The 26,847-nt window shown below is 49.1% G+C and overlaps 2 protein-coding genes across 2 annotated transcripts; both read left to right on the top strand.

The window, feature by feature from the left end:
* The first annotated feature begins 95 nt into the window (after nucleotides 1-95).
* On the top strand, nucleotides 96-22,488 carry LOC132593196 (sodium/mannose cotransporter SLC5A10-like). Its single transcript, XM_060282797.1, has 6 exons — nucleotides 96-244; nucleotides 1,699-1,862; nucleotides 4,650-4,800; nucleotides 18,385-18,553; nucleotides 19,536-19,598; nucleotides 22,480-22,488. The coding sequence occupies exons 1-6, from the start codon at nucleotides 96-98 to the stop codon at nucleotides 22,486-22,488; spliced, it is 705 nt and encodes a 234-aa protein (XP_060138780.1).
* On the top strand, nucleotides 22,351-26,847 carry LOC118092492 (sodium/mannose cotransporter SLC5A10). The gene is made up of 3 exons (XM_060282796.1): nucleotides 22,351-22,752; nucleotides 25,528-25,636; nucleotides 26,654-26,847. The coding sequence occupies exons 1-3, from the start codon at nucleotides 22,555-22,557 to the stop codon at nucleotides 26,845-26,847; spliced, it is 501 nt and encodes a 166-aa protein (XP_060138779.1). The 5' UTR covers nucleotides 22,351-22,554.

Here is a 26,847-nt window from a genome sequence, read left to right as displayed (position 1 = left end):
TTCACTTTCCCTCGCCGTTTTCGAAATTGCAAGTTAGGGAGCCATGCCTTTTAAACATGAGCTGAATCAAATTACTCCCCCCATCCCTACCCAGTATGGAGTCTGCTTTAATTTTGCCTCCTTACACCGCCGCTGTCAAAATCAGTGGAATCTTCAAGGGCCGGAAACAATTGCTTGGGGGCCAGGTCACACCCTCCAATCAGAAGTTAGCAACCCTTGGCTTAGATGTTAAGCCCAGGAAAGGGTGAGTTTTTGAGATGGAGTCTGAAGAAAGAGAGGGAGGTGGTACCTTTGGGGTCTTTCTGGAACAAATTCCAGGGGCGTCAACAAGAGAGAAAGAATGGGGTTTCCTATCTGTGGAATTCCCCCCCCTTGAGGTCCACCTGTTGCCTTCACTGACATTTTTTCGGCGACAGGTCAAGTTTCCTCCCCTCTCCAGGGGAGAACTGTTTTTGTTCTGCTGCCAAAACTTCCTGTGGTCATTACAGAGGGGTGTGTGTGTGTGTGTATGAATGAGTTTCAGGTGTCTGTAAAAGAACATTTGTGTTTTATATTTTATTCATTTGTTTGTTTCATTTTTTAAATTTATATGCTGCCCTTCATCCAAAGAGCACAGGGCTGTTTGCAGCATAAAAATTCAAAATGAGAACCAGGGCTTGTTTGATGAGACCCTAAGTTACTGAAGGTAATGGGGCCCTTTATATGTCTAGCTGACCTTTGTCAACAACAAATTGTCGCTGTTTTTTGTGTTGGATATATGCTATATAGTAATTTATGGACCTAACAGGTATCTAAAGCCATTTGCACATAACAAAATATGTATTTTATCGAAGTCATTGTTGACCCGAAATACAATTAAGAAGTATATTAATAGTGAAATACAATTAAGAAGAAGTATACTGATAGTGAAATAATCATTAAGCTCTAACTTAAAATGATGTAGGTTTTCATAGAATCATAGAGTTGGAAGAGACCACAAGGGCCATCCAGTCCAACCCCCTGCCAAGCAGGAAACACCATCAAAGCATTCTTGACATATGGCTGTCAAGCCTCTGCTTAAAGACCTCCAAAGAAGGAGACTCCACCACACTTCTTGGCAGCAAATTCTTGAGAGTCCCATAGACTGCAAGAAGATCAAACCTATCCATTCTGAAGAGAATCAGCCCTGAGTGCTCACTCCTTGGTAGCAAATTCCACTGCCGAACAGCTCTTACTGTCAGGAAGTTCTTCCTAATGTTTAGGTGGAATCTTCTTTCTTGTAGTTTGAATCCATTGCTCCGTGTCCGCTTCTCTGGAGCAGCAGAAAACAACCTTTCTCCCTCCTCTATATGACATCCTTTTATATATTTGAACATGGCTATCATATCCCCCCTTAACCTTCTCTTCTCCAGGCTAAACATAGCCAGCTCCCTAAGCCGTTCCTCATAAGGCATCGTTTCCAGGCCTTTGACCGTTTTGGTTGCCCTCTTCTGGACACGTTCCAGCTTGTCTGTTTCATTCTATTTGTTTATTATCTTATATTTTGGAAATGTACATCCAGGTTTTTTTCCTTAATTTTTTTCCTTAAGCTACAGATTGTTTAGCTTATATGTAAATCCGGCACTGAGAGAACACAAAATGCATCGCAAGCAAGCAAGCCAGCCAGCCAGCAAACAAACACACACACACACACACACACACACACACACACACACACAGGCACCCAGAAAGTCAATGGTTGATCCCCAACTACTCGCTCTTTGTGTCTGTTTCAGATGCCGTTGGCTGCGTTGACCCCGAAGAATGTTCCCGAGTCTGTGGGTCCGAGGTGGGCTGCTCCAACATTGCTTACCCCAAACTGGTGATTGAGCTCATGCCCAGTGGTAAGTTAAGCCGAGGCAGTGCTGCCGTCCGATTGGCCGGTTGGGTGTCGCTCTAGTCCCGCCTTACTCCCTAACAGGCAACCGTTTCCTCTTTCCACTTACATTCATTTAGGGCAGCCTTCGCTAACCTGGTGCCCTCGTGGCTGTTTCAGACAGCTGCTTCAGAAGGATACCATGGTCGATGGTATCGAAAGCCGCTGAGAGGTCGAGGAGAATTAGAATCATAGAGTTGGAAGAGACCACAAGGGCCATCCAGTCCAACCCCCTGCCAAGCAGAAAACACCATCAAAGCATTCCTGACATATGCCTGTCAAGCCTCTGCTTAAAGACCTCCAAAGAAGGAATTTGGACACGTCACATGCCACTATGCGAGTGTTCCTAGCTACATGGGGTATACAAATGTCACACCTGCGCAATGTAAAACCCCATTTTTAGGACCTAAAAAGTCAGCCAGGAGACCCTGTTGAGCATGCTGGGAAAAGAACCAGGTTACAAAACATCACCCTCTAGCGGCGGCTACACTGGTACTGCAGCTACAAAACCTTCCCTCTCCACAATACCTCGGCTCGCCTTTACGGACTAGACAGAATGGAAGTGGGGACTCGCCTGAGTGGGGGTTGGGGGGAGAGGGGGCGGGATACGTCATGGATTGGGACAGGGTGGGGGGAATCACGGGGATGAGCCACAGCAACGCGTGGCTGGGCCAGCTAGTTGCTGATAAAACTGCTAGCGCATTTGCAGAGCTAAGCAGGGTCTGGTATGGTTTCCTATTGGATGGGAGACCGTGCGATGAGATTTCTTGCATTGCAGGGGGTTGGACTAGGTGACCCTCGGGTACCTTCCAGCTCTACAATTCTATGGTTCTATAAAAGGTTCAGCTTCAGAGGCTGGGTCTTACGCAAGGATTTTCAATTTTTCTGCCTTCCACATCTACCAGGATACCCCTGATTGGGGGACAATTCCGGGAGTTTCTGGAGGAACGCATGTGGGCCAGTCTTGTGGGGTCATATTGTTGCCCTGCATGAACTAAGAACGTGTTTTGAGGTTATACCAAACAGTCCCTCTTGCAGGAGGTGCGTTACAGGGGAAAGAGCCATCCTCTGGGGGGCGGGAGCTGCCTTTCAGAGCCATTTACTGAGGAATCCCTGATCACATTCAGATGAGCCTCAGGGTGCCCTAGAAAAGTGACCTCAGGGAGGAGGCAAGATGCTTTGAACGAGGCCTGCTAAATCTTGCTCCTCGACTTGAAGACTCTGGTATAAGGAGAGCTTATACTGGGTCAAGCCAGTGGCCCATCTAGTCCAGCATCCTGTTCTCACAGCAGCCCACCAGATGCTGAGCTGATGGGAAGCAGCAATGACACTCTCCCCTTCTTGTCGTTTCCAGCAGCCGGCATTCAGAAGCATCTTGCCTCTGACAGTGGAGGGTAGAACGGTAGTGTCAGGGGCTGGAGTCAGGCATTGGTCAGCAATGAAACAAGAAAGCACCAAATGACAGTAAAGTTAACTCTTTATTCAAACAAACAAACCAAAAAAGCTCAGTCCGAGTGGTCACGGCAACCCTTCTCAGTAGGTCTTTCCCGAAGCTGTTGCGAGGACGGAAGGTCCTTCCCACTGCTCTCTAAGGTTCTCCCCTGGTTCCCTCCCCGGCAAGGCTTCCTCGTCTTGCTCTCGTTGCTCCTCACTCTTCATTTCTCTGTGTCTTCTGGGAGACCAGTGGGGAGAGGAGCAGGTCTCAGCAGGAGGGGGAGACTCCCTGGAGTCTTCAGCAGCCAGCCTCATCTGTGTCTCCTGGCTTCCTGCCTCTGCCTCTGGGTCTGGACTGCTCTCTGCACCAGCATCTCCCAGCTCACTAAGCCCTGTTACCTCTTCAGCTTCCGACCCCTCCTCCTCCTCCCAGTCTGCTTCCTCTTCTCCCTCTGACCACTCGCCGCCTTCCACCCACCAACCCTCTGGCTCTGAGCTTTCTTCCCTTGGGGGTTCCGGTATTCGTCTCCACCCCATCGTTCAGCTCCGAGGGCCTTTTGGCAATTCAATCACTGCGAGAAACAAGGTTACAGGGAACCAGGCAGAGGGTCTTCTCGGTACTGGCATCTGCCTTGTGGAACGCCCTCCCATCAGATATCAAGGAAACAAACAACTATTTGACTTTTAGAAGACATCTGAAGGCAGCCCTGTTTAAGGAAGTTTTTAATGTTTGATGTTTTAGCGTGCTTTTAATATTCTGTTGGAAGCCACCCAGAGTGGCTGGGGTATGTATGTATGTATGTATGTATGTATGTATGTATGTATGTATGTATGTATAAATAAATAAATAAATAAATAATTTATTATTTATACCCTCCCCATCTGGTTGGGTTTCCCCAGCCACTCTGGGCAGCTTTCAACAGAAAAATAAAATACAGTAATCTATTAAACATTAAAAGCCTCTCTAAACAGGGCTGCCTTCAGATGTCTTCTAAAAATCTGGTAGCTGTTTTTCTCTTTGACATCTGATGGGAGGGCGTTCCACAGGGCGGGCGCCACTACCGAGAAGGCCCTCTGCCTGGCTCCCTGCAACTTGGCTTCTCGCAACGAGGGAACCACCAGAAGGCCCTCGGAGCTGGACCTCAGTGTCCAGGCAGAACAGTGGGGGTGGAGACGCTCCTTCAGGTATACTGGACTGAGGCCATTTAGGGCTTTAAAAGTCAGCACCAACACTTTGAATTGTGCTCGTAAATTAATTGATTAATTGATTTATAAATAAATAAATACAGTGGCCAATGGCTTTTCCGGTTCCTCCCTCCAGGTCTGCGAGGGTTAATGATCGCCGTCATGATGGCTGCTCTGATGTCATCCCTAACCTCCATCTTCAACAGCAGCAGCACTCTCTTCACCATGGACATCTGGCAGAAGGTCCGGAAGGAGCCCAGCGAGAAAGAGCTGCTTCTTGTTGGAAGGTACCAGCCTGGGGCAGCATGGGCGTAGGCAGGGGGGCAGGAGGGGGCAGTTGCCCCCCCTGGAGGCGGGGCCGGTGGGCGAGAGCGGCGCTGGTGGACAGGGTCGGAGGCGGAGCGCAGCCCGGCGGAGCGCGGGTTCGGCGTTCCGCGCCCTCCCTCCAGCTCCCCGTCGCGCCCTCCGGCGGGGCCAGGCGGGGCGGGGAGCCAGGGAGCGCAGCTGAGCCGCTGTCGCCCTGCTGCGTTTTGCTCCCTTGAATTGCCCTCCTTCTCCTGGAGGCGCAGCTCCTTTCCCCGCGGGTGGCTGCTTCTGCGGCGTCCTCATCCTCTCTTCGTGCCCCTTCCTCGATGGGGTGTGGGGAGGGGTTGCCCCCCCGCCCGCCCCCTCCGCGGCCCGGGCAGCCCTGTCTGTGGGGGGGGGCGGCGCAGGGGGGGCGCCGGAAGGATGTTTGGGCGCCGGAGGGACCTTCGAGCCACGGCGCCCGATGTCCTTGAGGCGGGCCTGCTGTAAGCTGGGAGGGGTGCGTCCGGGCGGCCGCTGCTGGCCCCGCGGGCCGCGCCGCCTCGGCCACCTCCTTCCTCCCGGCGGGAGGCTCGTGGGGCGCCTTCGGCGGGGAGTGCAGAGGGAGCGTGCGCTGGGCGGCGCTTTCGGGTGGGGCGCTCTCTTGGAGCCCTCCCCGCAGCCCTCCCGGCGGAGGCTTCCCGCTCCGCTGCCTGGCGTTCCAGCGGGGTGACCGCCGCGCGGTTTGCGCTGGGGGTGTGTGCGCTTGGGGGGGGCTGTGGCCCCGCTCCGGAGTCGCCGCCCGGGATCGCCACTTGCGGGCCACGGAGGGCATCGCTGGCGGGGGCGCCGCAGTCGTCGAGGGAGGCTTTGCGGGCTTTGGATACCGGGGGATGCCGCGCCCATCGGGGCGCTCGTCGGCGCCCCTCTCCCGTTTCTCCCGTGCGGGGAGGGGGCGTCAGGGGTGCCTTTGCGCCGCGGCGCTGGATGGGCTTGGGATGGCCCTGGTGGATTGTCTGTTGTCGCCTTGACATCTGTTGTGGCCCCTCCCCTCCCGTGCCTTGGCCCCGCCCCTTGCCCCCCCTGGTTTTGATCCTGGCTACGCCCCTGTGGGGCAGGGCAGTATCCCTGGGGGCCGGCTCTACCGTTAGACAATGCAAAGGCAGCTTTGGCGTGTCGTGAAAGGGAAGTGAGTGGCGGTTAGTTACAGTATTTGATTCATTATTTTTGGATCTATTATTTGGCCATCTTCACAAGAACTTTTGAGATTTTTCTGGCTCAGGGAACTTTGTGGCCCCTGGATGCTATGCGCCAGGACTAGGGGGTGGGGATGAACGGGAGAGAAATTCGTTTCAAGCTGAATTCAAACAAGGGGCTACCCATTTCACACTTTTCAAAATGATATGCAAACTGCATGGGTTAGAGTGGTCCAGCCTCTCACACCAAGTGTACCTTGCAAGAGGAACCTATGGGCCACACGCTGAATTCAATTTCTGTGTCTTAATTTAAAGTGTTCGCAATATATTTAATGTTATTTAATGTACTGTACAAAAATTATATATTTGATTAAAAAGGCAAAGGACCCCTGACAGTTAAGTCCAGTCGCGACCGGAAATGGCGTTTACCTTCCCGCCGGAGCGGTACCTATTTATCTACTTGCCGTGCTTTCGAAATGCTAGGTTGGCAGGAGCTATATATTTGATTAAATATACATAATTGATATATTTGATTAAATATATATAATTAAATACACAGTTAATAGCTTTAACTGTTAAACAAATCTAATAGACAAACAGAGGTATGTGCTTTCGTTAACAACACATGATCCATCCACACACACACACACACACACACACACACACACACACATTAAGGCTTTAAAATGTTTTTTTCTTGAATGTGGCCAAGGGCTGCCAAAAACAGGTTGGACCACCCTGGATTAGGGGAAAGTGCCTGTCAGGGAGTTGTTGCGGCTACTCCGGAGTAAAGACGCTCCAGTCCGTTGTGTCTTTAAAGGTTTTATTGTGCATACTATTTACAGTGCAGAGATAGCAGAAAACATGACCTCCTAGTCACTCTCAGAACCCGGCAATGGCGTCCGTCGGCTTCAGGGCCAGCATAATAACCTGGGCACCCCGAAATGCCGCCCCTTTGCCCTGCGTTTGGACGTGTGCCTCAATATGGGCGCCGGAAGGAGTGGTGCCACTTCTTCCCCTGGCCGGCTGGGGCAGTGCCTGGGCTTCGATGTCTCCATGAACCGTCCCCCCTCCACTTGTTGGTCAGAGTGGTGCAGGGGCTCTGATGCCTCGCTGAGCCTTCCTTCCTCCATTCCGCTTCCCCCTGACCCGCTGCTAGCGCTGTCGCTGGGCAAAGTGCTGGTCAGAATGATGGGGGGAGGCTCCCTGTAGGGAGTAACCCTGACAGCGCCCATAAAAATGCACAACTTTTTTTTGAAAATGACATGCAAAAATGCATCATATTAAGAATATAACAACAACAACAACAACAACAACAACAACAACAACAACAACAACAACAACAACAATTTATTTATACCCTGTCCATCTGGCTGGGTTTCCCCAGCCACTCTGGGCGGCTTCCAACAGAAATATTAAAATATACTAATTTCTTAAAGATTAAAAGCTTCCCTAAACAGGGCTGCCTTCAGATGTCCTCTAAAAGTCTGGTAGTTGTTTTTCTTTTTGACATCTGGTGGGAGGGCATTCCACAGGGCGGGTGCCACTACCAAGAAGGCCCTCTGCCTGGTTCCCTGTAACTTGGCTTCTCGCAGCAAGGGAACCGCCAGAAGGCCCTCGGCACTGGACCTCAGTGTCCGGGCAGAGCGATGGAGGTGGAGACGCTCCTTTAGGTATACTGGACCGAGGCCGTTTAGGGCTTTAAAGGTCAGCACCAACACTTTGAATTGTGCTCGGAAACGTACTGGGAGCCAATGCAGGTCTTTCAAGACTGGTGTTATGTGGTCTCGGCGGCTGCTCCCAGTCACCAGTCTAGCTGCTGCATTCTGGATTAATTGTAGTTTCCGGGTCACCGCCCCACATAGAGTGCATTGCAGTAGTCCAAGCGAGAGATAACTAGAGCATGCACCACTCTGGCGAGACAGTCTGCAGACAGGTAGGGTCTCAGCCTGCGTACCAGATGGAGCTGATAGACAGCTGCCCTGGACACAGAATTGACCTGCGCCTCCATGGACAGCTGTGAGTCCAAAATGACTCCCAGGCTGCGCACCTGGTCCTTCAGGGGCACAGTTACCCCATTCAGGACCAGGGAGTCCCCCACACCTGCCCGCCTCCTGTCTCCCACAAACAGTACTTCTGTCTTGTCAGGATTCAACCTCAATCTGTTAGCCGCCATCCAACCTCCAACCGCCTCCAGACACTCACACAGGACCTTCACTGGTTCTGATTTGAAAGAGAGGTAAAGCTGGGTATCGTCCGCATACTGATGAACACCCAGCCCAAACCCCATGATGAGCTCTCCCAGCAGCTGCATGTAGATGTTAAAAAGCATGGGGGAGAGGACAGAGCCCTGAGGCACCCCACGAGTGAGAGCCCAGGGGTCTGAGCACTCATCCCCCACCACCACTTTCTGAACACGGCCCAGGAGGAAGGAGCGGAACCACTGTATGACAGTGCAAAAGAAGATTTGCTTGCACAAATGAGACCTGAACATTAAAATGCAGACAATTTTTCAAAAGGCTTTTTTTTTTTAAAAAAAATGCATTTTCTAAACCCATAGTGCAGGTGCTGCTGGCTAGCCATATGTTGCTGAACTACAACTCCCATGATGCTCAGCCAGTATGGCCAATGAGCAGTGATAAATGAGGGCTGCAGTTCAGCCACATCTGGAGGGTCAAAGGTTCCCTGCGTGCTGCTGTTTCTCTCCTTCTTACTGGACACCCTGTCAGATCTTCTCCCTGCACCAGCCAGGCACGGAGATTAACTTCCCCTGTTTATGCTTCTGTAGTCCTGCTTTCTGAATCATTTCCGGCCGTCACCAGCAACTCGGTTTATCTGCCTGCACAACTGACCTAATGATGCAGAACTCCTGCTCGCAAGCACCTCCAGATTTCAATTAATGAGCATGTTTGTGTAGCCGAGAGAGGACTGATGGCCAGTAACTTGAATTTCACATGGGTGATCCAGATCATTAATTAACCGTGTGATCCGCCAATTTATTGGGTTGCATTTCTGAACAGCCCAAGGAATGCCCTATAAAAGTTGCTGTGTATCCTACTTGACCTTCAACACAGTCTCCCTTGTCCTCATGAAGTTCTGCTGTTCCTTGAACCGTATTGTTAAAAGCTCTGCAGAATGACTTGCCCCCCCCCCAAAAGTTGCTAGCCTGCATTCCTTGTGTTGCTCATAGTGGCAGCAGGTTGCCTGGAGGGAATTCCTCACTCACCCTGCCTTATTGACATATTTGGCCGTGTGGGTCAGTATGGCTGGTTCAAGGCATTTTGCTGCCCGAGGCAAAAGGCATGATCATCTTTGCCCTGTTCCATATGCGCAAACTCAATTTGGGGCAAGTACTCTTTGCTGAGAGAACCCCAGCGGAGATTTAAAATCACAAAATAGGCAGCAAAGTAAAGCATGAAAATACAGTCTGTAAAACCTAAAAGTGAGTTCCAAAATGTCCCCTTAAAAAGTTTCTTTCCACAGTTTCCCACTTCCCCTAGCATAGAAAAACACCACACATTTGGGAAGTTAAAAATGATTTACTTACAACCTTCCCCGGGGTCAGATTCATGTGCTTGGCTTAGTTAAAAAGGTAAAGGGACCCCTGACCATTAGGTCCAGTCATGACCGACTCTGGGGTTGCGCGCTCATCTCGCATTATTGGCCGAGGGAGCCGGCGTATAGCTTCCAGGTCATGTGGCAAGCATGACAAAGCCGCTTCTGGCGAACCAGAGCAGCACATGGAAACGCCGTTTACCTTCCCGCTGTAGCGGTTCCTATTTATCTACTTGCATTTTGACGTGCTTTCGAACTGCTAGGTTGGCAGGAGCTGGGACCGAGCAACGGGAGCTCACCCCGTCACAGGGATTCGAACTGCTGACCTTCTGATCAGCAAGCCCTAGGCTCAGTGGTTTAACCCACAGCGCCAAAGTTCCTAGATTATTGATATAGGGACTCAAGAGAGGCCCTTTACACGCCAATCTTCTCTGGTAGACAGGGGGATAACATTAGGCCTGATTACCTATTTCCTCCCAAGGTAAAGGACATGAACATAGCTAAATGTAGCAGGACAGCTTACTCCATGGTATTAACCCCTTTGTGCATTAATTAGACTTAAGCAAGCATGTTGGTTATATGAGGCTGGTTACCCTATAAACAAGGCCGGGTCTGCTGAGTAATGATGGAGATATAGAAGGGAAGGATAATTAAGTCCTAACCCCATCCCTCATTTTTAAGCCCAAACAATTGACCTTCCACTTTCTTTTTATTATTTTTAATTATTAATTGAATTTATATACTGCCCTATACCCAGAGGTCTCAGGGCGGTTCACAGAACAAAATCAAAATATTGTTTCTTCACATCAGATGTGCCAGTGATCAACATTCATATACTTCTCCTTCCCCCTCCCAGCAACATTGAGAATGTTCATTAAGTCAACTTTTCTGGTCCTTCCCTCTCCCGTGACAATTAAGAATGTGTGGATTTTGTGATGTCACAGCAGCTCAACCAATGTAAGAGACTGGAGGCAGCTAATGGCCGACAGGGCTTTTTCTTCATTCTTTCCTGACAATATACACATATTTAAAGGTAAAGTAAAGGACCCCTGACAGTTAGGTCCTGTCGCAGACGAGACTCTGGGGTTGTGGCGCTCATCTCGCTTTACTGGCCGAGGGAGCCGACGTTTGTTCGCAGAAGGTTTTTCTGGGTCATGTGGCCAGCAGAACTAAGCCGCTTCTGGCGAAACCAGAGCAGCGCACAGGAACGCCGTTTACCTTTCCGCCAGAGGGGTACCTATTTATCTACTTGCACTTGACGTGCTTTTGAACTGCTAGGTGGGCATGAGCTGGGCCCGAACAATGGGAGCTCACCCTGTCACGGGGATTCGAACCACCGACCTTCTGATCGGCAAGCCATAGGCTCTGTGGTTTAGACCACAGCGCCACCCGCGTCCCCCATACACATATTTACCCACAGCTAAATCTGGAACGCAGCCTCGTGCTGCTAATTTATGTGACGCGCCTGGTCCCTGCGTTCGATTGTGCAATTTCAATTGCTGTAGAGTAGCAATTTGGGGACACTCCCCTCATGAGTCCAACCAGCCAGCCTTAGATGGCATTTGGCAAGGCGGGACACGCCTTGACTTAATTGTTTTCCTCCTTTTGTCTCTTTGGGCTTAATCGATTTGCTTCGATGTGCGAACACGGAATGAGAGAGAGAGGTAAGCCTGCCAAATGAGCTGCAACGAAGCAATTAAAAAAAACAAGACAAGGGAGCTTGCAGGAATGAGCCCTCCCAAACTCTAACCTAATTCTTCAGCGATTTCACAATGCTTCGTATGTCAGTAATAAATTCCAGCTACTAGGCCGGTGATTTCTTTCCAGCAGCAAATCATCAGCTTCCCCAGTCCCTTTGGCTCCATATGTGGAAAGCAGGCATACCACTTTAAACAGTCATGGCCTGCCCCAAAGAATCCTGGGAGCTGTAGTTTGTTAAGAGTGTCGTGAGTCGTTAGGAGACTCCCCCATTCCCCTCTCAGAGCTACTTTTCACAGAGTTCCCTAGGAAGAGGGATTGATTGTTAAAGCACTCCGGGAATTGGGATCCGGGGGGGGGGGTCTCCTACCAATTCTCAGCACCCTTAACAAACTACAGCTCCCAGGGTTCTTTGGGGGGCGGGGAGCCAAGACAATTTAAATTGGTATGGTGCTGCTTTAAATGTATAGGGCAGATGGGCCCCCAGATAACTAAATTCCATGGTTCTGATATGCCGCTGCAAATCTGCTTAAAGGGAATCTTCAGAAATGTTGTTTGTTAACTGGAGACAGGAGTCACTTCTGTGTCCCTGACTTTGATTCACTCTTATCTCACTTTACCCATTTGTGAAAGAGGGTGGCTCCTCTTTGGGGCGGGACTGTGTGGCGACTTTATCAGATCTCTCGGCGCGTGTTTGTTCACTGAAAATACTTGCGGTTTGAGGACCCGCCCCCCGCGATAAATAAAGACACAGTGACACATGGTATTAGGGTTAATGGGTAGAATAAGGCCACAACTTTATTGGTTAGAGCAAGTGAGAGGTATTGGCTTAGGCATTGGACTTGCTAGCAAGCGTGACTCCACCCCGCTTAGCAGGGGGTCATATCAGGTTAACACCCCGAGGAAAGAGCCTGTTGATGCAAATACAACTGAAAGCTCCCCCTGGTGCCACCGGGGGTCGTGCCATGGCCCTAGCCACCAGCAGGGCGTCGGACGGGATCCATGACCGCCGGATCCCTTAAGGGGATACCCCTATAAGAGGAGGGTTGGATGATGGCCACAACCAGTCCTCGAACACACCAGACAACTCCATATTCCACTGCCTACCGCCGAATACCAAAGAAGTTGTGACGAATTGCTATGAGGTAGGCGGAAAAACCAAGAGGCCGGTGCCAATTAGCCAATTGGATAAAAAAAACTCCTACCAGGTCCCTTGGGCAACCAAGGCGACCAACCGAAGTCCATAGCAAGGTCAAAGTGAACACCCTAGGGGAAGACCTAAAGGGAGGGTGGGCGGGGAGATCCGACGAGGAGCAGCGCAAAAAAGGGGCGAGCTGGGGTCTGCCGCGCTCTTTTAAAACAGGTAGCCCTGCCCACAGATGGCCCTATTGGCCAGCCAGGGCCCTGAGCGCGGCAGGTAAAGGTGGAGCAGGGGGGCCGAACACGCCCCCCTGCTCGGAGCGTAGAGCGGGTCCCGCCCGCAAATTCCCCCCTCTCTGAAGAGGAGGGATCTTCTTCAAACGACAGGCCCCACAAGGCAGCTAGCAGCCAAAGGAAACCACAGAACAGAATGATTAAACAACAAGCCAGATGTTACAAGAACGATGGAACTGGCACGGTTTTCTTCTGGCAGAGCAAAGTAGGATATAGGACATGTGGCATTTATAGCATTGCGTTTTACAGGGGTATCATTGGGTGACCCTGGGTCTTTTGCACCCGGGTCCTAACCAGGGCCGGATTTAGGTTTGATGAGACCCTAAGCTACCATGGGGCCCTTTCTATGTCCAGCTGTCCTGTGTCAACAACAAATTGTCGCTGTTTTTTTGTGTTGAATATATGCCATATGGTAATTTATGGACCTAATGGGTATCTAAAGCCGTTTGCACATGTTGCCCTGCAATCAGTCCATGCAGAATGGAGGCACCCTATATATAGAAATGAGCAAACCAGTGATATTTTAGGGAGAAGGCTAGCAGGCGGGGCCCATGACTTACATCATAGGAGCCTACACAACACAAAACACGGTTGCTGTATGTGGGTTTTATTTATTTATTTATCTTATATTTTGGAAATCTATACCCAGGTTTTTTTTTCCTTTAATTTTTTTTGGGGCCCCCAAGAGAGTGGGGCCCTAAGCTATAGCTTGTTTAGCTTATACGTAAATCTGGCACTGGTCCTATCCCCTGCAGCTGCTACCTCCTTCCTTTAAACTTAAAGAAAGAGATTTGCTTACAGTAGGGTTGCCAGACTCAATACCGGACAGGACTTCTGTGCCTTTAATTGCCCTGCTCTCTTTTGAGTCTGGAAACCTTAAAGGGAAACCAGGAGACCCTTTGCTTGGAAATTAAACAAAGAGTCTGCTGGTTTCTCTTTAAGGTTTCCAGACCATATCTGCCAAGTTGCTGTCGGAGAAATAAGGGACCGGCCGGAAGTAGCAGACCAGAAGTAGCGCTGCCTCCATTTTGGAACTGGGCGGAGCAGCATCAAAAGTCGCTTCTGAGCATGCTCCGCCCAGTTCCAAAATGGCTGCCGCGCCAGAATAAACCGGAGAAAAACAAAAAATCCATTTTTTCAGCTAGGAACAGCTGGAAAAACGGGGATTTCCCGAGGAATACAGGAGACTTGGCAGCTATGTTCCAGACTCAAAAGAGGCAAACATATTTGGTACACTTTGACCTGTGAATCTTAGCTGACAAAGAATAGTCAAAACAGGGCCTCGTCCTGATCTTTACTGGAATTTATCTTTATTTGCCTTCAACATTGGGATTGATTCCCATTTAAATTCCGCATCACATCAATAAAACCTTGTGAAGATTTTTTGAAATCCATCTTCTTTTGGCCTGAGTTCTTGCAATTTATCGTTTATTTCCAGATTCAAAAGAGAGCAGGGCAATTAAAGGCACAGAAGTCCTGCCCACTATTGAGTCTGGCAACCCTAGCTTACAAGGGCATCTAGTAAATCCTCTTGGCACTCCATGGTTCAGAGTAAGCCTTGCCGCTTAAATTTGCCCCTGTGCATGCAAATGAGAAAATGCAAATATTATGCCAAAAGTGGGTGGAGCAATTGATCCCTGTGGAGACATCATGGCAGGGCTGATCAGAGGGCAGTAAAGAGGAGCCACGGGGCGAGAATGAGGACCTACCTGCCTCTAACCTGTCTTATCTATCATAGCGATCTACTAGGCATTGAAGCCTTTGGCAAAAACCAAGCTGGGAGTCTGAAGACCGCGGGGAGGCAGAACACCCTGGCCTCGGCCTCTCAGCCTGCCTGCCTAACTTCGCCCTATACTTCCAGCTTCCTTACCTACGTGCCAATGAATGTATTGAGATACAACAGATCACCCTGGGGAATAAACTAAGAGAAACAAGAGGAAATAATAAAGGGTGTAGGAACGTCACTGTGCAGGACGTTGGCTTCAGTCTTCCCTTATAAGGAGATCGTTCCCCCCTCCCTCTTTACTTGGGTGTAAACTCTTCCTTTCCCCTGGCAGCTGCCTGATGATGAAAGATGGAAGAGCTCTCCTCGCCTCTTTCTCTTTTCTCTTGCGCAAAGAGCCGGGCGATTAAGGAAAGGCTGGCGGTGGAGACTGACACATGGAGCGGGATTCTTGGAAGTGAATGGGTGGGCGTGACTCACCCTGTGCATTTGATCAATGACAGGCATTATCTTGTGAAGGGCGGGGAGGAAACTGACACACCTTAGCTCCTGCTGGCTCTGTGTGTGTGTGTGTGTGTGTGTGTGTGTGTGTGTGGTACATAGCTGCCAAGTTTTCCCTTTTCTCGCGAGGAAGCCTATTCAGCATAAGGGAAAATCCCTTAAAAAAAGGGATAACTTGGCAGCTATGGTGTGGTATTTGGGAAGGCATCCTCATCTTCCATATGACATCGCCCTCCCCCTTTATAATTTACACAGGGCCAGTGGTGCAGGGGTAAATTCTGAACTATTATGTCTTGGTTTATTTATACCAGGGGTGGCCAACTCCCAAGAGACTCTGACCGAGGGCCTTCTCGGTAGTGGCACCCACCCTGTGGAATGCCCTCCCACCAGAGGTCAAAGAGAACAACAACTACCAGACCTTTAGAAGGCATCTCAAGGCAGCCCTGTTTAGGGAAGCTTTTAATGTTTGATGGATTTTTGTATTTTAATATTTTGTTGGAAGCCACCCAGAGTGGCTGGGGGAACCCGGCCAGATGGGGTGGGTATAAATAATATATTATTATTATTATTATTATTATTATTATTATTATTATTATTATTATCTACTCACAGAGTTAAAAACTGGGAGTGATCTACCCCCTTTTGGGGGGGTTCAGGTCAAAGCTGTTGAGTTTTTTTAAGGAAGGGAAGCCCTGTTTTGGGGGGTTTAGGTCAAACTTGTTGAGCTTCTTTTAGGAGGGAGGGAGGCCCATTTTTGTTTAGGGCTTCAGGTCATAGTTCAGCTTTTTTAAGGGAGGAGGAAAATTTTGGGTGAGCTTTTTGGGAGGGTGCCGGTGATCTAGCAGTGATCTACCACAGACATCCAGTGATCTACTGGTAGATCACAATCTACCTGTTGGACGTGCCTGATTTATACAGTATACCACTTTGGGGGCAAAGCAAGCCTGGATAATAATAATAATAATAATAATAATAATAATAATAATAATAATAATACAGTGGTACCTCGGGTTACAGACGCTTCAGGTTACAGACTCCGCTAACCCAGAAATAGTACCTCAGGTTAAGAACTTTGCTTCAGGATGAGAACAGAAATCGCATGGCGGCAGAGGGAGGCCCCATTAGCTAAAGTGGTACCTCAGGTTAAGAACAGTTTCAGGTTAAGAATGGACCTCCAGAATGAATTAAGTTCTTAACCCGAGGTACCATTGTAACAACAACAACATTGTTTGTTTGTTTGTTTGTTTTATACCCCGCCCATCTGGCTAGGTTTTCCCAGCCACTCTGGGCGGTTCCGAAAGGAATATTATTATTATTAAAAGCAATAAAATACCAGACATTAAATACTTCCCTAAACTGGGCTGCCTTCAGATGTCTTCTAAAAGTCAGAGAGTTGTTTATTTCTTGACATCTGATGGGAGGGCATTCCACAGGGTGGGTGCTACCACCGAGAAGGCCCTCTGCCTGGTTCCCTGTAACCTCTGCTTCTCGCAGGGAGGGAACCGCCAGAAGGCCCTCAGAGCTGGACCTCAGTGTCCGGGCTGAACGATGGGGGTGGAGAAGCTTCTTCAGGTATACTGGGCCGAGAATCCACCTGAACACACCTGCCTGCCCCTAACATGACTTAGGTTGAAACAGGCTGTTGAGAAAGAACTTGAGCAGAGAGAATTGGGCTGATGCCCTTGCTTTGTTTTGAAAAAAGAGTCGTGTCAAGGCAGGGGTGTGTGTGTGTCTGCCTGTCCGTGGAAGGCTTGACTCATTCATACTGCCCTGAGATGGACAAGTCCTGGATCTGCTGCTGTCACAGAAAAGTGGCGCAACATGCGCTTCCCATGGCTGCACCCTCCTTTGATGGGGTGCCATCCTGGGAAAGCTGTACGGTTTTGCTTCTGGTTCTGCACCCATTAAAATGTTTGCTTTGACTCAGAAGTGTCAGAATAATCAAGAGTCGACCGAAGTGCTGTTTTCCCCTGTTTCCTGTTTTAAAAAATTGTTCAGTTTCTTTATTTCCATAATAACTGCATGGGGATTCTTTATTTAATTAAGCAGATCATCTGTGGCCTCAGGTGTAAATAAACGGTTTTCAAAAAGCAACACATAAGCGCAACAGGCTGAGACCTGTTTCCCCTTATATGATCCCCTTTTACCTTGATGCTTGTAAAGGTTTGCTTTGCAAGGCATTGCATGCATCTCAGTGTCTGCCAACTCCTTTCGTGTTGGCTTCCCAGAAGCTCTTGGGGGCCCTTGGTAGGACTCGTTGGCAAACCTGCAGTAATCCCACGTTGCAGATCCCACCATTCCTGTCTGCTGCAAAATCTGCTTGCGTCAGTTGAGGTGCTGCTGAGTGAAGCCCAGCCCACGGGAACGGGTTTTTCATCTCAATTCCTTTCTCGGTTACCTGCAAAGGCAATATAACCCCACATGGACACTGGACTGCTTCCAGATCTGCATGTAATGCACAGATTAGATCAGCCTGTGATGCAATTGAGGAGCATTCGATTTTGCTTGCTTGCAAAACCCTCCCTTATTTTACGTCTTGCGTCGGTGACCCTCTTGGAGTGTGGGTGGCTGATACTTCCCCGTGCATGGAGAACGTGAAGTCTTGCACACAGCCTCTGTTGCGCATGACTTCTTTGACACAGGCAGGATTTTTGAAACGCCGTGCCCTGGACTTCCATTTGCTCGGTATTTGTGTGAACAAGATCTCACTCACCCCTCCAGGGTTCTGGTGGCCTTTGTGATGTAGTGTGGTGTAGCGGTTAAGAGCGGTAGACTCGTAATCTGGGGAACCGGGTTCGCGTCTCCGCTCCTCCGCTTGCAGCTGCTGGGTGACCTTGGGCTAGTCACACTTCTCTGAAGTCTCTCAGCCCCACTCACCTCACAGAGTGTTTGTTGTGGGGGAGGAAGGGAAAGGAGAATGTTAGCCGCTTTGAGACTCCTTAAGGGTAGTGATAAAGCGGGATATCAAGTCCAAACTGTTCTTTTGAATAACGTGCTTCTCCTGTAACCTAGAACATAAGAAGCCATCATGGAGCTTGTCCACATTTCCGCTTTTTCCATGCGTTCTAGCTACAAGTCCGAGAGGTTTTGCTTTTGCCTCACTGCTTTCCCCCAGAAAACCCACTCTTTAGATTTGCTTCTTTGAGCTCCTGCCATCGGGACGGAGATATAGAACAATGAAGGCGAGAATGAGCCGTCTCTCAAGAACAGTTTCTTTCCTAGAGCAATCTTGGCCTTAAATGGAAACTCTGGACTCTGAAGTCATCTTATTTATTTGTTATATTGTTCTGTATTGTATTGCACTTATTAGTGTTTTAGTTTATGTGGAGTGTCTTACTTGAGTTGAGTTGAGTTGATATAACAACCGAGAAATTTCGTTGTTCCTGCAAGGGGACAATGACAATAAAAATCTATTCTATTCTATTCTATTCTATGATGATGTTTTACTTGTGGTTCTTTTTTTATTGCTAACCTCGCAGGATAGTCACTATCGTCCTAGTCGCTGTCAGCGTGGTTTGGATCCCAATCTTGCAGAGCTCCAACAGCGGCCAGCTCTATATCTACATCCAATCTGTCACTAGCTACCTTGCCCCGCCGGTTACGGCTGTCTTCCTCTTGGCCGTTTTCTGGAAGCGAGCCAATGAACAGGTACGCTCATATATAATAGCTGATAATGATAACAATAACATTATTATTTATATACCACCCATCGGACTGGGTTCCCCAAGCCCCTGGGCAGCTCCCAACAAAATATTAAAACCACAACAAAACCTCAAACGTTAAAAACTTCCCTGCATGGGGCTGCCTTCTAAAAGCCCAATAGTTGTTTATTTCCTTGGCATCTGATCGGAGGGCATTCCACAGGGCGGGTGCCACCACCAAGAAGGCCACCCGCCTGGCTCCCTGTAACCTCACTTCTTGCAGTGAGGGAACTGCCAGAAGGCCCTCGGAGCTGGACCTCAGTGTTTGGGCTGAACAATGGGAGTATATAAACCAGAGACTGCTGCCCTTGCGCATGTTGCTCGCCAACCCCATGGAATCATAGAATTGTGGATTTGGAAGGGACTGTGAGGGTCATCGTGTCCAACCCCCTGCAATGCAGGAATCTTTTGCTAAGTCTGGGGCTTGAACCCACGGCCCTGAGATCAAGAGTCTCATGCTCTACTGACTGAGCTATCCACCATGAGCCATCTTGCTAGTCCATCAGACTCCCTACACCCTAGCCACCCCCTATCCTCTCACAACTCCTTGACCCCGCTCACAGCTCCTTGAATACCCCATCCCCAACTCCCTGCCATTCCCACCCCACTCCCCACAGCTCAGCCCAGACTCCCCCAACAATTCACTCCAAACTCCCTCTGCCAACAGCTTGCCCCCAACACATTTCCCTCTGCTGTTGCTGCTGTTGCTACCACTTGCGGAGGAGAGGGGAAAGAAGAGGAAAGGGCCTTTCTCCCTTGCGCTCTGCACTGCAGCTGGCGGGCAGTAAGCATGAATTTTGAAATGCGTGCTTCCTTCTGACACTGATGGAATACGGGGAGCGTGCAAAGACCTGCCAGGGCCACCCACCTAGTTGCCTCCCTAGTTGCTTACTCTGCTGGACCACCTGCCCGTTGGCTTTCTTGCTCAGCCAGACCACTCACCCCCTCTGACGCTGGGCTTGCCTTGCCCTGCTGTGCCTGCGAGCGAGCAAGTGAGCAAGAGGGCAAGTAGGTGGCGGAGACCATGACAACAGGGTGAATGGGAAGCCCCTGTCTGGACCACCTGCCAGTCTGCTTGTTTGCTCGCTTCCACTGCCGTCCTGCTCACATGGCCCTCTACTGGTGACAATGTGAACTGCAGCATGATGACTTTTCCCTTGCAATAATATTATATAGTAAGATATAGTATGGGACCCAGGTGGCGCTGTGGTTAAACCACTGAGCCTAGGGCTTGCTGATCAGAAGGTCGGCGGTTTGAATCACTGTGACGGGGTGAGCTCCCGTTGCTTGGTCCCAGCTCCTGCCAACCTAGCAGTTCGAAAGCACGTCAAAATGCAAGTAGATAAATAGGAACCGCTACAGCGGGAAGGTAAACGGCGTTTCCATGTGCTGCTCTGGTTTGGCAGAAGCGGCTTTGTCATGCTGGCCACATGGCATGGAAGCTACACGCCGGCTCCCTCGGCCAATAATGCGAGATGAGCGCGCAACCCCAGAGTCGGTCACGACTGGACCTAATGGTTAGGGGTCCCTTTACCTTTACCTAAGATATAGTATATGTTTTTAATAAATGACCTAAGGGGGAACATTGAAAGTTGCTTTAAGCTGAGTCAGACCATTGAGCCATCTCTCAGCAATGTCTGCAAAGAGTGGCAGTGTTCATCTAGGGCTTGAGTTTGTCCCATTCCCACCTGGAGTTATCAGGGATTGAACATCTGTGTGCAAGGCACATGCTCTGCCCCTAAGCACCAGCCTTTCCTAGCCCTGCAACTTGAGATGCCCCTTAAGTGGAGAATATCTGCCAAAGAGAGAATCTGAGCCATGGGCTCTCCTTGTTGTATTATTATTATTATTATTATTATTATTATTATTATTATTATTATTATTTTTAAAAGAGAGAAGCACTATTTAAAACATAAACCCAGGAACTGGTGGGTGGATATGCAATGTTGTGGATATGCAATGTTGCCCATTCTAGAACAGGTGCATTTTTTAAGGTCAGGGGACTAACCCACCAGCGTCTACCCTTGCCTCAATGTTTCCTACCCTCTGCATTTCCCCCTATCCCTTACAAGTCTGTGGCAAAATGGGAAAACCCCGTGATAATATGTGCAATGTGAATCATCCAAATTTGCATTGCAATGTTTTTTTCCCTTTTGTGAAAGCTGCACGTGTTTGTAAACCGTAGGTCTCTGCTACAAATGTATATGTGGGCTTTATACCGCTTTAACTGAATGTGTGGCTGTGGTCCTATGATGTTACATTGCGTGGATGTGCTGCGATGCTTTCTGGATGTGGTGTTATGTTATCTTATAATAATAATATAATAATTATTATTTATACCCTGCCCATCTGGCTGGGTTCCAACTGAATATTAAAAACACAATACAGCATCAAACATTAAAAAACTTCCCTAAACAGGGCTGCCTTCAGATGTCTTTTAAAAGTAAGATAGTTGCTTATTTCCTTGACATCTGATGGGAGGGTGTTCCACAGGGCAGGCGCCACTACCGAGAAGGCCCTCTGCCTGGCACCCTGTAACTTTGCTTCTCGCAGTGAGTGAACTGCCAGAAGGCCCTCGGCACTGGACCTCAGTGTCCGGGCAGAACGATGGGGGTGGAGATGCTCCTTCTACAGGACCGAGGCCATTTAGGACTTTAAAGGTCAGCATCAACACTTTGAATTGTGCTTGGAAATGTACTGGAAGCCAATGCAGATCTCTCAGGACCGGTGTCATATGGTCTCGGCGGCCACTCCTAGTCACCAGTCTAGCTGCTGCATTCTGGATTAATTGCAGTTTCTGAGTCACCTTCAAAGGTAGCCCCATGTAGGGCACATTGCAGTAGTCCAAGTGGGAGATAACCAGAGCGTGCACCACTCTGGCAAGACAGTCTGCGGGCAGGTAGGGTCTCAGCCAGCGTACCCTGGACACAGAATTGACCTGCGCCTCCATGGACAGCTGTGAGTCCAAAATGACTCCCAGGCTGCACATCTGGACCTTCAGGGGTACAGTTACCCCATTCAGGACCAGGGAGTCCTCCACACCTGCCCGCCTCCTGTCCCCCACAAACAGTACTTCTGTCTTGTCAGGATTCAACCTCAATCTGTTAGCCGTCATCCATCCCCCAACTGCTTCCAGGCACTCACACAGGACCTTCACTGCCTTCACTGGTTCCGATATGAAAGAGAGGTAGAGCTGGGTTATCATCCGCATACTGATGAACACCCAGCTCAAACCCCGATTATCTCTTCCAGCGGTTTCATGTAGATGTTAAAAAGCATGGGGGAAAGGACAGAACCCTGAGGCACCCCACAAGTGAGAGCCCAGGGGTCCGAGCACTCATCTCCCACCACCACTTTCTGAACACGGCCCACAAGTGTTCTGTTCTGTGGGTGTGGTGTTATAATCTGTTACGTAAATGTGGCGTTCTGTTGTGTAGCGTGACCTGGATGTTTGCATGCTATATAGCATTTTGTGCTTATGTGGATGCAGTCTATGTTCTGTTGGGTTGAATGTGTGAATGTGGCGTTATGTTTATCCTGCATGGAAGGGGTTTGAGTCTCCAACTTCTAATTGTGCTTTTATATTGTGGGATATAAGCGGCTCTCGTTTTAACTGTTTTCATTGGGAATTTAAGTTTGCTTTCTTTTCCTTAGCCACCCTGGGGAACCTGTTGAAGAGCAGGGAATGAATAAAATTAATTAAATAGGCCTGGTCAAAGCCCGAAGGGCAAGAGCAGGAGTCAATCACAACTGCAATACGATGAGGGAAGAGGGTGGCTAAGTCTGGCATTAAAAGGAGAGCACGGACCCCGCAGAAAATAACTTGCTCCTTGTTTCTGGTTCCTTCTCCCGAAATCTCCCTCCTTTCTCCAGAGGCCTTGACCAAGGAGGTTAGAATTTCAGTCTTTTGGGCCCTGTCTTTATCTGCAGGGGGCTTTCTGGGGCCTGATGGTGGGGCTGGTCATCGGCCTGAGCCGGATGGCCTTGGAGTTTGCGCACCCCACGCCCCGTTGTGGTGTCCCGGACAGGCGCCCTTCCCTCGTGAAGGACCTCCACTATCTTCACTTCGCCACCCTCCTCTTCCTGCTGACTGCCGTGGTGGTGGCGGGCATCAGCTTGTTGACTAAGCCCCCCACCGAATCCCAGGTGAGTAGAGCTGCCCCAGTGGTGTAGAGGAGGAGAAGCAAGAGAATCACATAATTCTATATTTGGAAGGTACCTTGAAGGGTCCAACCCCCTGCAATGCAGGAATCGCAGCTAAAGCACCCATGGCAGGGGGCCATCCACTAAGGCCAGGGCCTTTTCAGTATTGGCCCCAACTTGGTGGAACGCTCTTTCCCAGGAGATCAGGGCCCTGCGGGATTTGTCATCTTTCCGCAGGGCCTGCAAGACAGAGCTGTTCCGCCTGGCCTTTGGGTTGGACTTAGTCTGACCCCTGTGTTTTCCTCCCGCATGGCTTGGATTTATGGACTACTTAAAACCAGGCTGCATTTTAAATTTTAATACTGGAGCAGGAGAAAAGAAGTTTGCTCCATCCTCCATGTGACAGAGCAATGGTGGCATCCATGGAGAGAAGTAGCAGGTGCTCTTCGGCTGAGTCACAGCCCTTCCGCAAATTTTATTTTAGTAATCCCTATTATTAATTAAATGGCAATTATTTAAATACGTTTTCATAGCTTAGGTAAACCGCCTGAACACTGTAGTTTCCCAGCGTCTTGCAACAGGAAATGCAGTGTATGAAATGAAGCCAGTTGAAATTCACCGGAAGGCTTACCTTCCAAGTCCCGGACTGCAGAATCCGGGACCAGCAGCCGTGTGACACCGGAAGTTGTGTCGACGTAACTTCCGGTGTCGCTTTGCCCTTCTATGGGCACCCAAAATGGCCACCGGCGGCTTCAAAAGTAGCTTCTGCGCATGACCGGAAGTGCGTTGACGCAACTTCCAGTGTCGCCCCGCCCATCTATGGGCACCAAAATGGCTGCCGCCGACACCGGAAGTCACATCTACGCACTTCCGGTCATGCGTAGATGCGACTTTTGAAGCCGCCAGTGGCCATTTTTTGTGCCCATAGAAGGGCAAATCAGAAAAAAAGGCCGCTGGCAGGAGAAAATAACGGAGAAAAACGGGAGACAAAGTGATACGGGGGACCACCGGGAAAAGGTAAGTAAAAACGGGGGTTTCCCGGGGAAAACGGGAGACTTGGGAGCTATGCCGGAAGGGTAAAACTCACTGTTCTTGCCCTCAGAAATAAAGCCCTTGTTTGTTTCTGGAACAGGGGGAGAGGAACAAGCTTTATAAAACAAGGCTTGCCCAATTTGCGTTGGCAAGGAAAAATGGCTGCCTGGTATTGACACTCAATAGGATTTCCTTGCCCTGATAGTGACACAGGCCCAAACCGATTGCTCCCTGGTCGAAGCAATTGCCCGAGGCAGAATCCTTTCTGTTGAACCACCTTTGAAGGAAGAGAACAGAAGAAGTCTTTTCCACTCCACCCAGAAAGGCCAAGCCAAGCTTGTGCCACCTAACCACCACCCCTAGCTATGGAAGACTGCCCTTCCTTGGCACCAGGGCCCTCTCAGACGTATTGGGACATGCCGAGCGGAGTGGTTTATTCTGATGTGTGCTCAGAGAGAAAGGGCGGTTGGGTGGCACGAGAAAACACGGCGGGAGTTGCCTGGATCTCTCTGCACCTGGAAGGTGCTGCCAAGGAGATACCTCTGACACGGTTCAGGGCAGGAGGCTGGCACCAGCGGAAAAAATCAAGATGGGGGCAAAAAGTCAGTAGAATAGGCCTTCCTGTTAGGGTTTGTTTTGCGTCTTGAGACTGTTACTATAGAAGTTTCTCTGACCAATAATATTGGATTCTTAAAAATAAATAAATCATTTGAATCCCCCAAATTCCTCTTTTAATTTTATCTGTTTTGTTTGTTAATGATTTATTTCATAAAATTTATATACCGCCTAATGCTAAAAAAACAACAACAACCCAACAACCTCAAAGCAGTTTACAAAAAGATAAAACAATTAAATCAAGGGGGTGGGTGGGAATCATTACCCTACTTTAAAACACACAAAAGTTAAAATACTAAAACAGATTAGTACCTGTGTAGGCTCGTCAATTTAATAGTTTCGTTTTATCACCTATTTTTGTTTCCATAAAATTGTTTATTGTTTTTATGTCACACATGAGTTATAGATTTTATTTTTGTATGAAGTGTAAAAAAGATTTAAAGTGTTAGCAGATTTACAAATTCGTTTAAATGAAATAAAATGCCATTTTAAAGACTACCTTTAGTTGTTTTCTGTATGGGTTGTTTTTTCTTTCTTTCTTTTTTTAAAAAAACCCTATCATAGTTGTTTTTACTCATATGACTACACTGCCTTGAGACTTATGCAAAAGGCATGTCAATAATAATAATAATAATAATATTCTGTCCAAAAGCCACCGCCAGAGTGTAGGGGCTTCATCCAATGTTAGACATACTCAGAACAGACCCATGGAAATTAACTGACAAAGAAAACTTGGAACTGTGAATTTTCACAAGTCTAATTTGAGTGAAACTCTAGAGTTTCTTGGGCCTTATCTGTGGCCTCAAACTGGGAATTGCCTGTGTACAGGGCAGCTGCGCAGAACCTTCTAGAACTTTTCCTGGGTACGCTACTTCCCTCAGAGTCAAACTCTTTTTCCTGCACACTGAGGGAAGGAAGGTGCAAATTTCACCCATTGTTCCTCTCCAACATCTCTGCAGAGTGAACATAGATCCCTTGTGTTTCTGTCAGGAATGTTAGTTTCCTAACAGTGGCACATTTTACCTCACAACTTCATGCTTTGGCTATCAATGGTAATGACACTCATAAGCAAAGGCAACTTTCTCTGCTTGTATTTCATTCGCTTTCCCCCTCCTTTTTTTATATTTGCAGGTAAAGTTTGTGACTTGGTGGACCCTCCGTGCGGAGGAGCCCCTTCCTCCCAAACACTCCAACCCCAAATCGCGGCCCGAGGACGGCTTTTCCAGCACAGAGAACGATGGTAGGCCTCAGGCACGATTTGAACGATGTCCTCTCTCAGAGGGGCAGGGGAAAAGAAAAGTCCATTGGAATATGTGGTTTCATGTGAACGGCGGATGCTGAAATATCCTGTGATCAGTCCGTCAGCTTTACTGAACGTAGCCAAAGGACTTCACAAAATACAAGATGCCAAATTACCAATTAAAAAACTTGATACGGAATCACAGAACAGCCATTTGTACCCATGTGCACCAACCTCCGTGGGTAATGAAACATTGGGTTGAGATTTGTAATAGGCTACTGTGCATTTTATAATTCTTGATGTGACTAGAATGCAGCTTCTAAGCCGGCGTGCAAATTTGGCTACCAAATGGACAGAACTGAGGAACCGTTGATAAGTTGTTGGGCTCCTAACTGCGGTTGGATCCAGCCAGCATGGCCAGTAATGGTCAGGGGATTATGGGAGCCCAGCCCCATCGGAAGGGCTCTAGGACAGTGGGCGCTGACCCTTTGCAGCCAGCCCAATACATTTTGGCACCTGAAGCACACCACAAAATGGCGACCCTCCTCCGTGGTAGGGAAGAAGGGGCAGGTGAAGATCTATAGCAGGAAGAAGCGGGGTATGAAGATCTACATCAGAATCTGCTGCCCCTGTGGATCCTGCTGCCTAAGGCAGTTGTCTCACCTTGCCTCATGGGTGGCCGGCCCTGCATGAGGGTGAAGGGGACAATGTCCCACCCACCTCAGTCTGCCATCAGCCAGCCCTACCTGGCTGTCAGTCTCCTCCTCCTTAGCTGCAGTGTTGCCCTTGAGGAACTCAGAAGAAAGAGGAGGAGGAGGATGGGGACAAAACTGGAATTAGTTGGCTTTCACTGTCATTGGCTCTGGCTGTCCTTACTGCTGGGCTTCCTGTCTTCCACCCCACCAGTTTCCATGGGCACCAGCTGTTGCTGCTCCAGGTTCCCCATCCCTGCTCTAGGACTTTGTTCAATCCTTTCTTTGTTTTTCATGAATAAACCCTTTGCTCTCCCTCTCACAGATCTCCCGGAAAGCCTCCCGCAGAGTTGCTTTGGGAGCGGAAAGACCTGCACCCCCTGCATCATGAAAGCTGGAACCCCCCCAGGGAAGCCCCCCGGGGACAAGACAGAATCCCGCTTCTGGGCTCGGATCTGCTGTGCAAACGCCCTTCTCCTGATCTGTGTCAATGTCTTTTTCTATGCTTATTTTGCTTAA

The sequence above is a fragment of the Zootoca vivipara genome, chromosome 14 (genome assembly GCF_963506605.1).
Source record: "Zootoca vivipara chromosome 14, rZooViv1.1, whole genome shotgun sequence".
NCBI lineage: Eukaryota > Metazoa > Chordata > Lepidosauria > Squamata > Lacertidae > Zootoca > Zootoca vivipara.
The sequence above is the reverse complement of the archived record's forward strand: the minus strand, read 5'-3'. Positions and strand labels throughout refer to the sequence as shown.

Bases quoted from the DNA above. Each gene is read 5' to 3' on its own strand.
- LOC132593196 (XM_060282797.1), top strand. From the start codon at position 96: ATGGAGTCTGCTTTAATTTTGCCTCCTTACACCGCCGCTGTCAAAATC. The intron at 1,863-4,649 runs GTAAGTTAAGCC...TCCTCCCTCCAG, and splicing joins GATTGAGCTCATGCCCAGTG to GTCTGCGAGGGTTAATGATC. The intron at 4,801-18,384 runs GTACCAGCCTGG...CTAACCTCGCAG, and splicing joins GAGCTGCTTCTTGTTGGAAG to GATAGTCACTATCGTCCTAG.
- LOC118092492 (XM_060282796.1), top strand. From the start codon at position 22,555: ATGGTGGGGCTGGTCATCGGCCTGAGCCGGATGGCCTTGGAGTTTGCG. The intron at 22,753-25,527 runs GTGAGTAGAGCT...TTATATTTGCAG, and splicing joins AGCCCCCCACCGAATCCCAG to GTAAAGTTTGTGACTTGGTG. The intron at 25,637-26,653 runs GTAGGCCTCAGG...TCCCTCTCACAG, and splicing joins TTCCAGCACAGAGAACGATG to ATCTCCCGGAAAGCCTCCCG.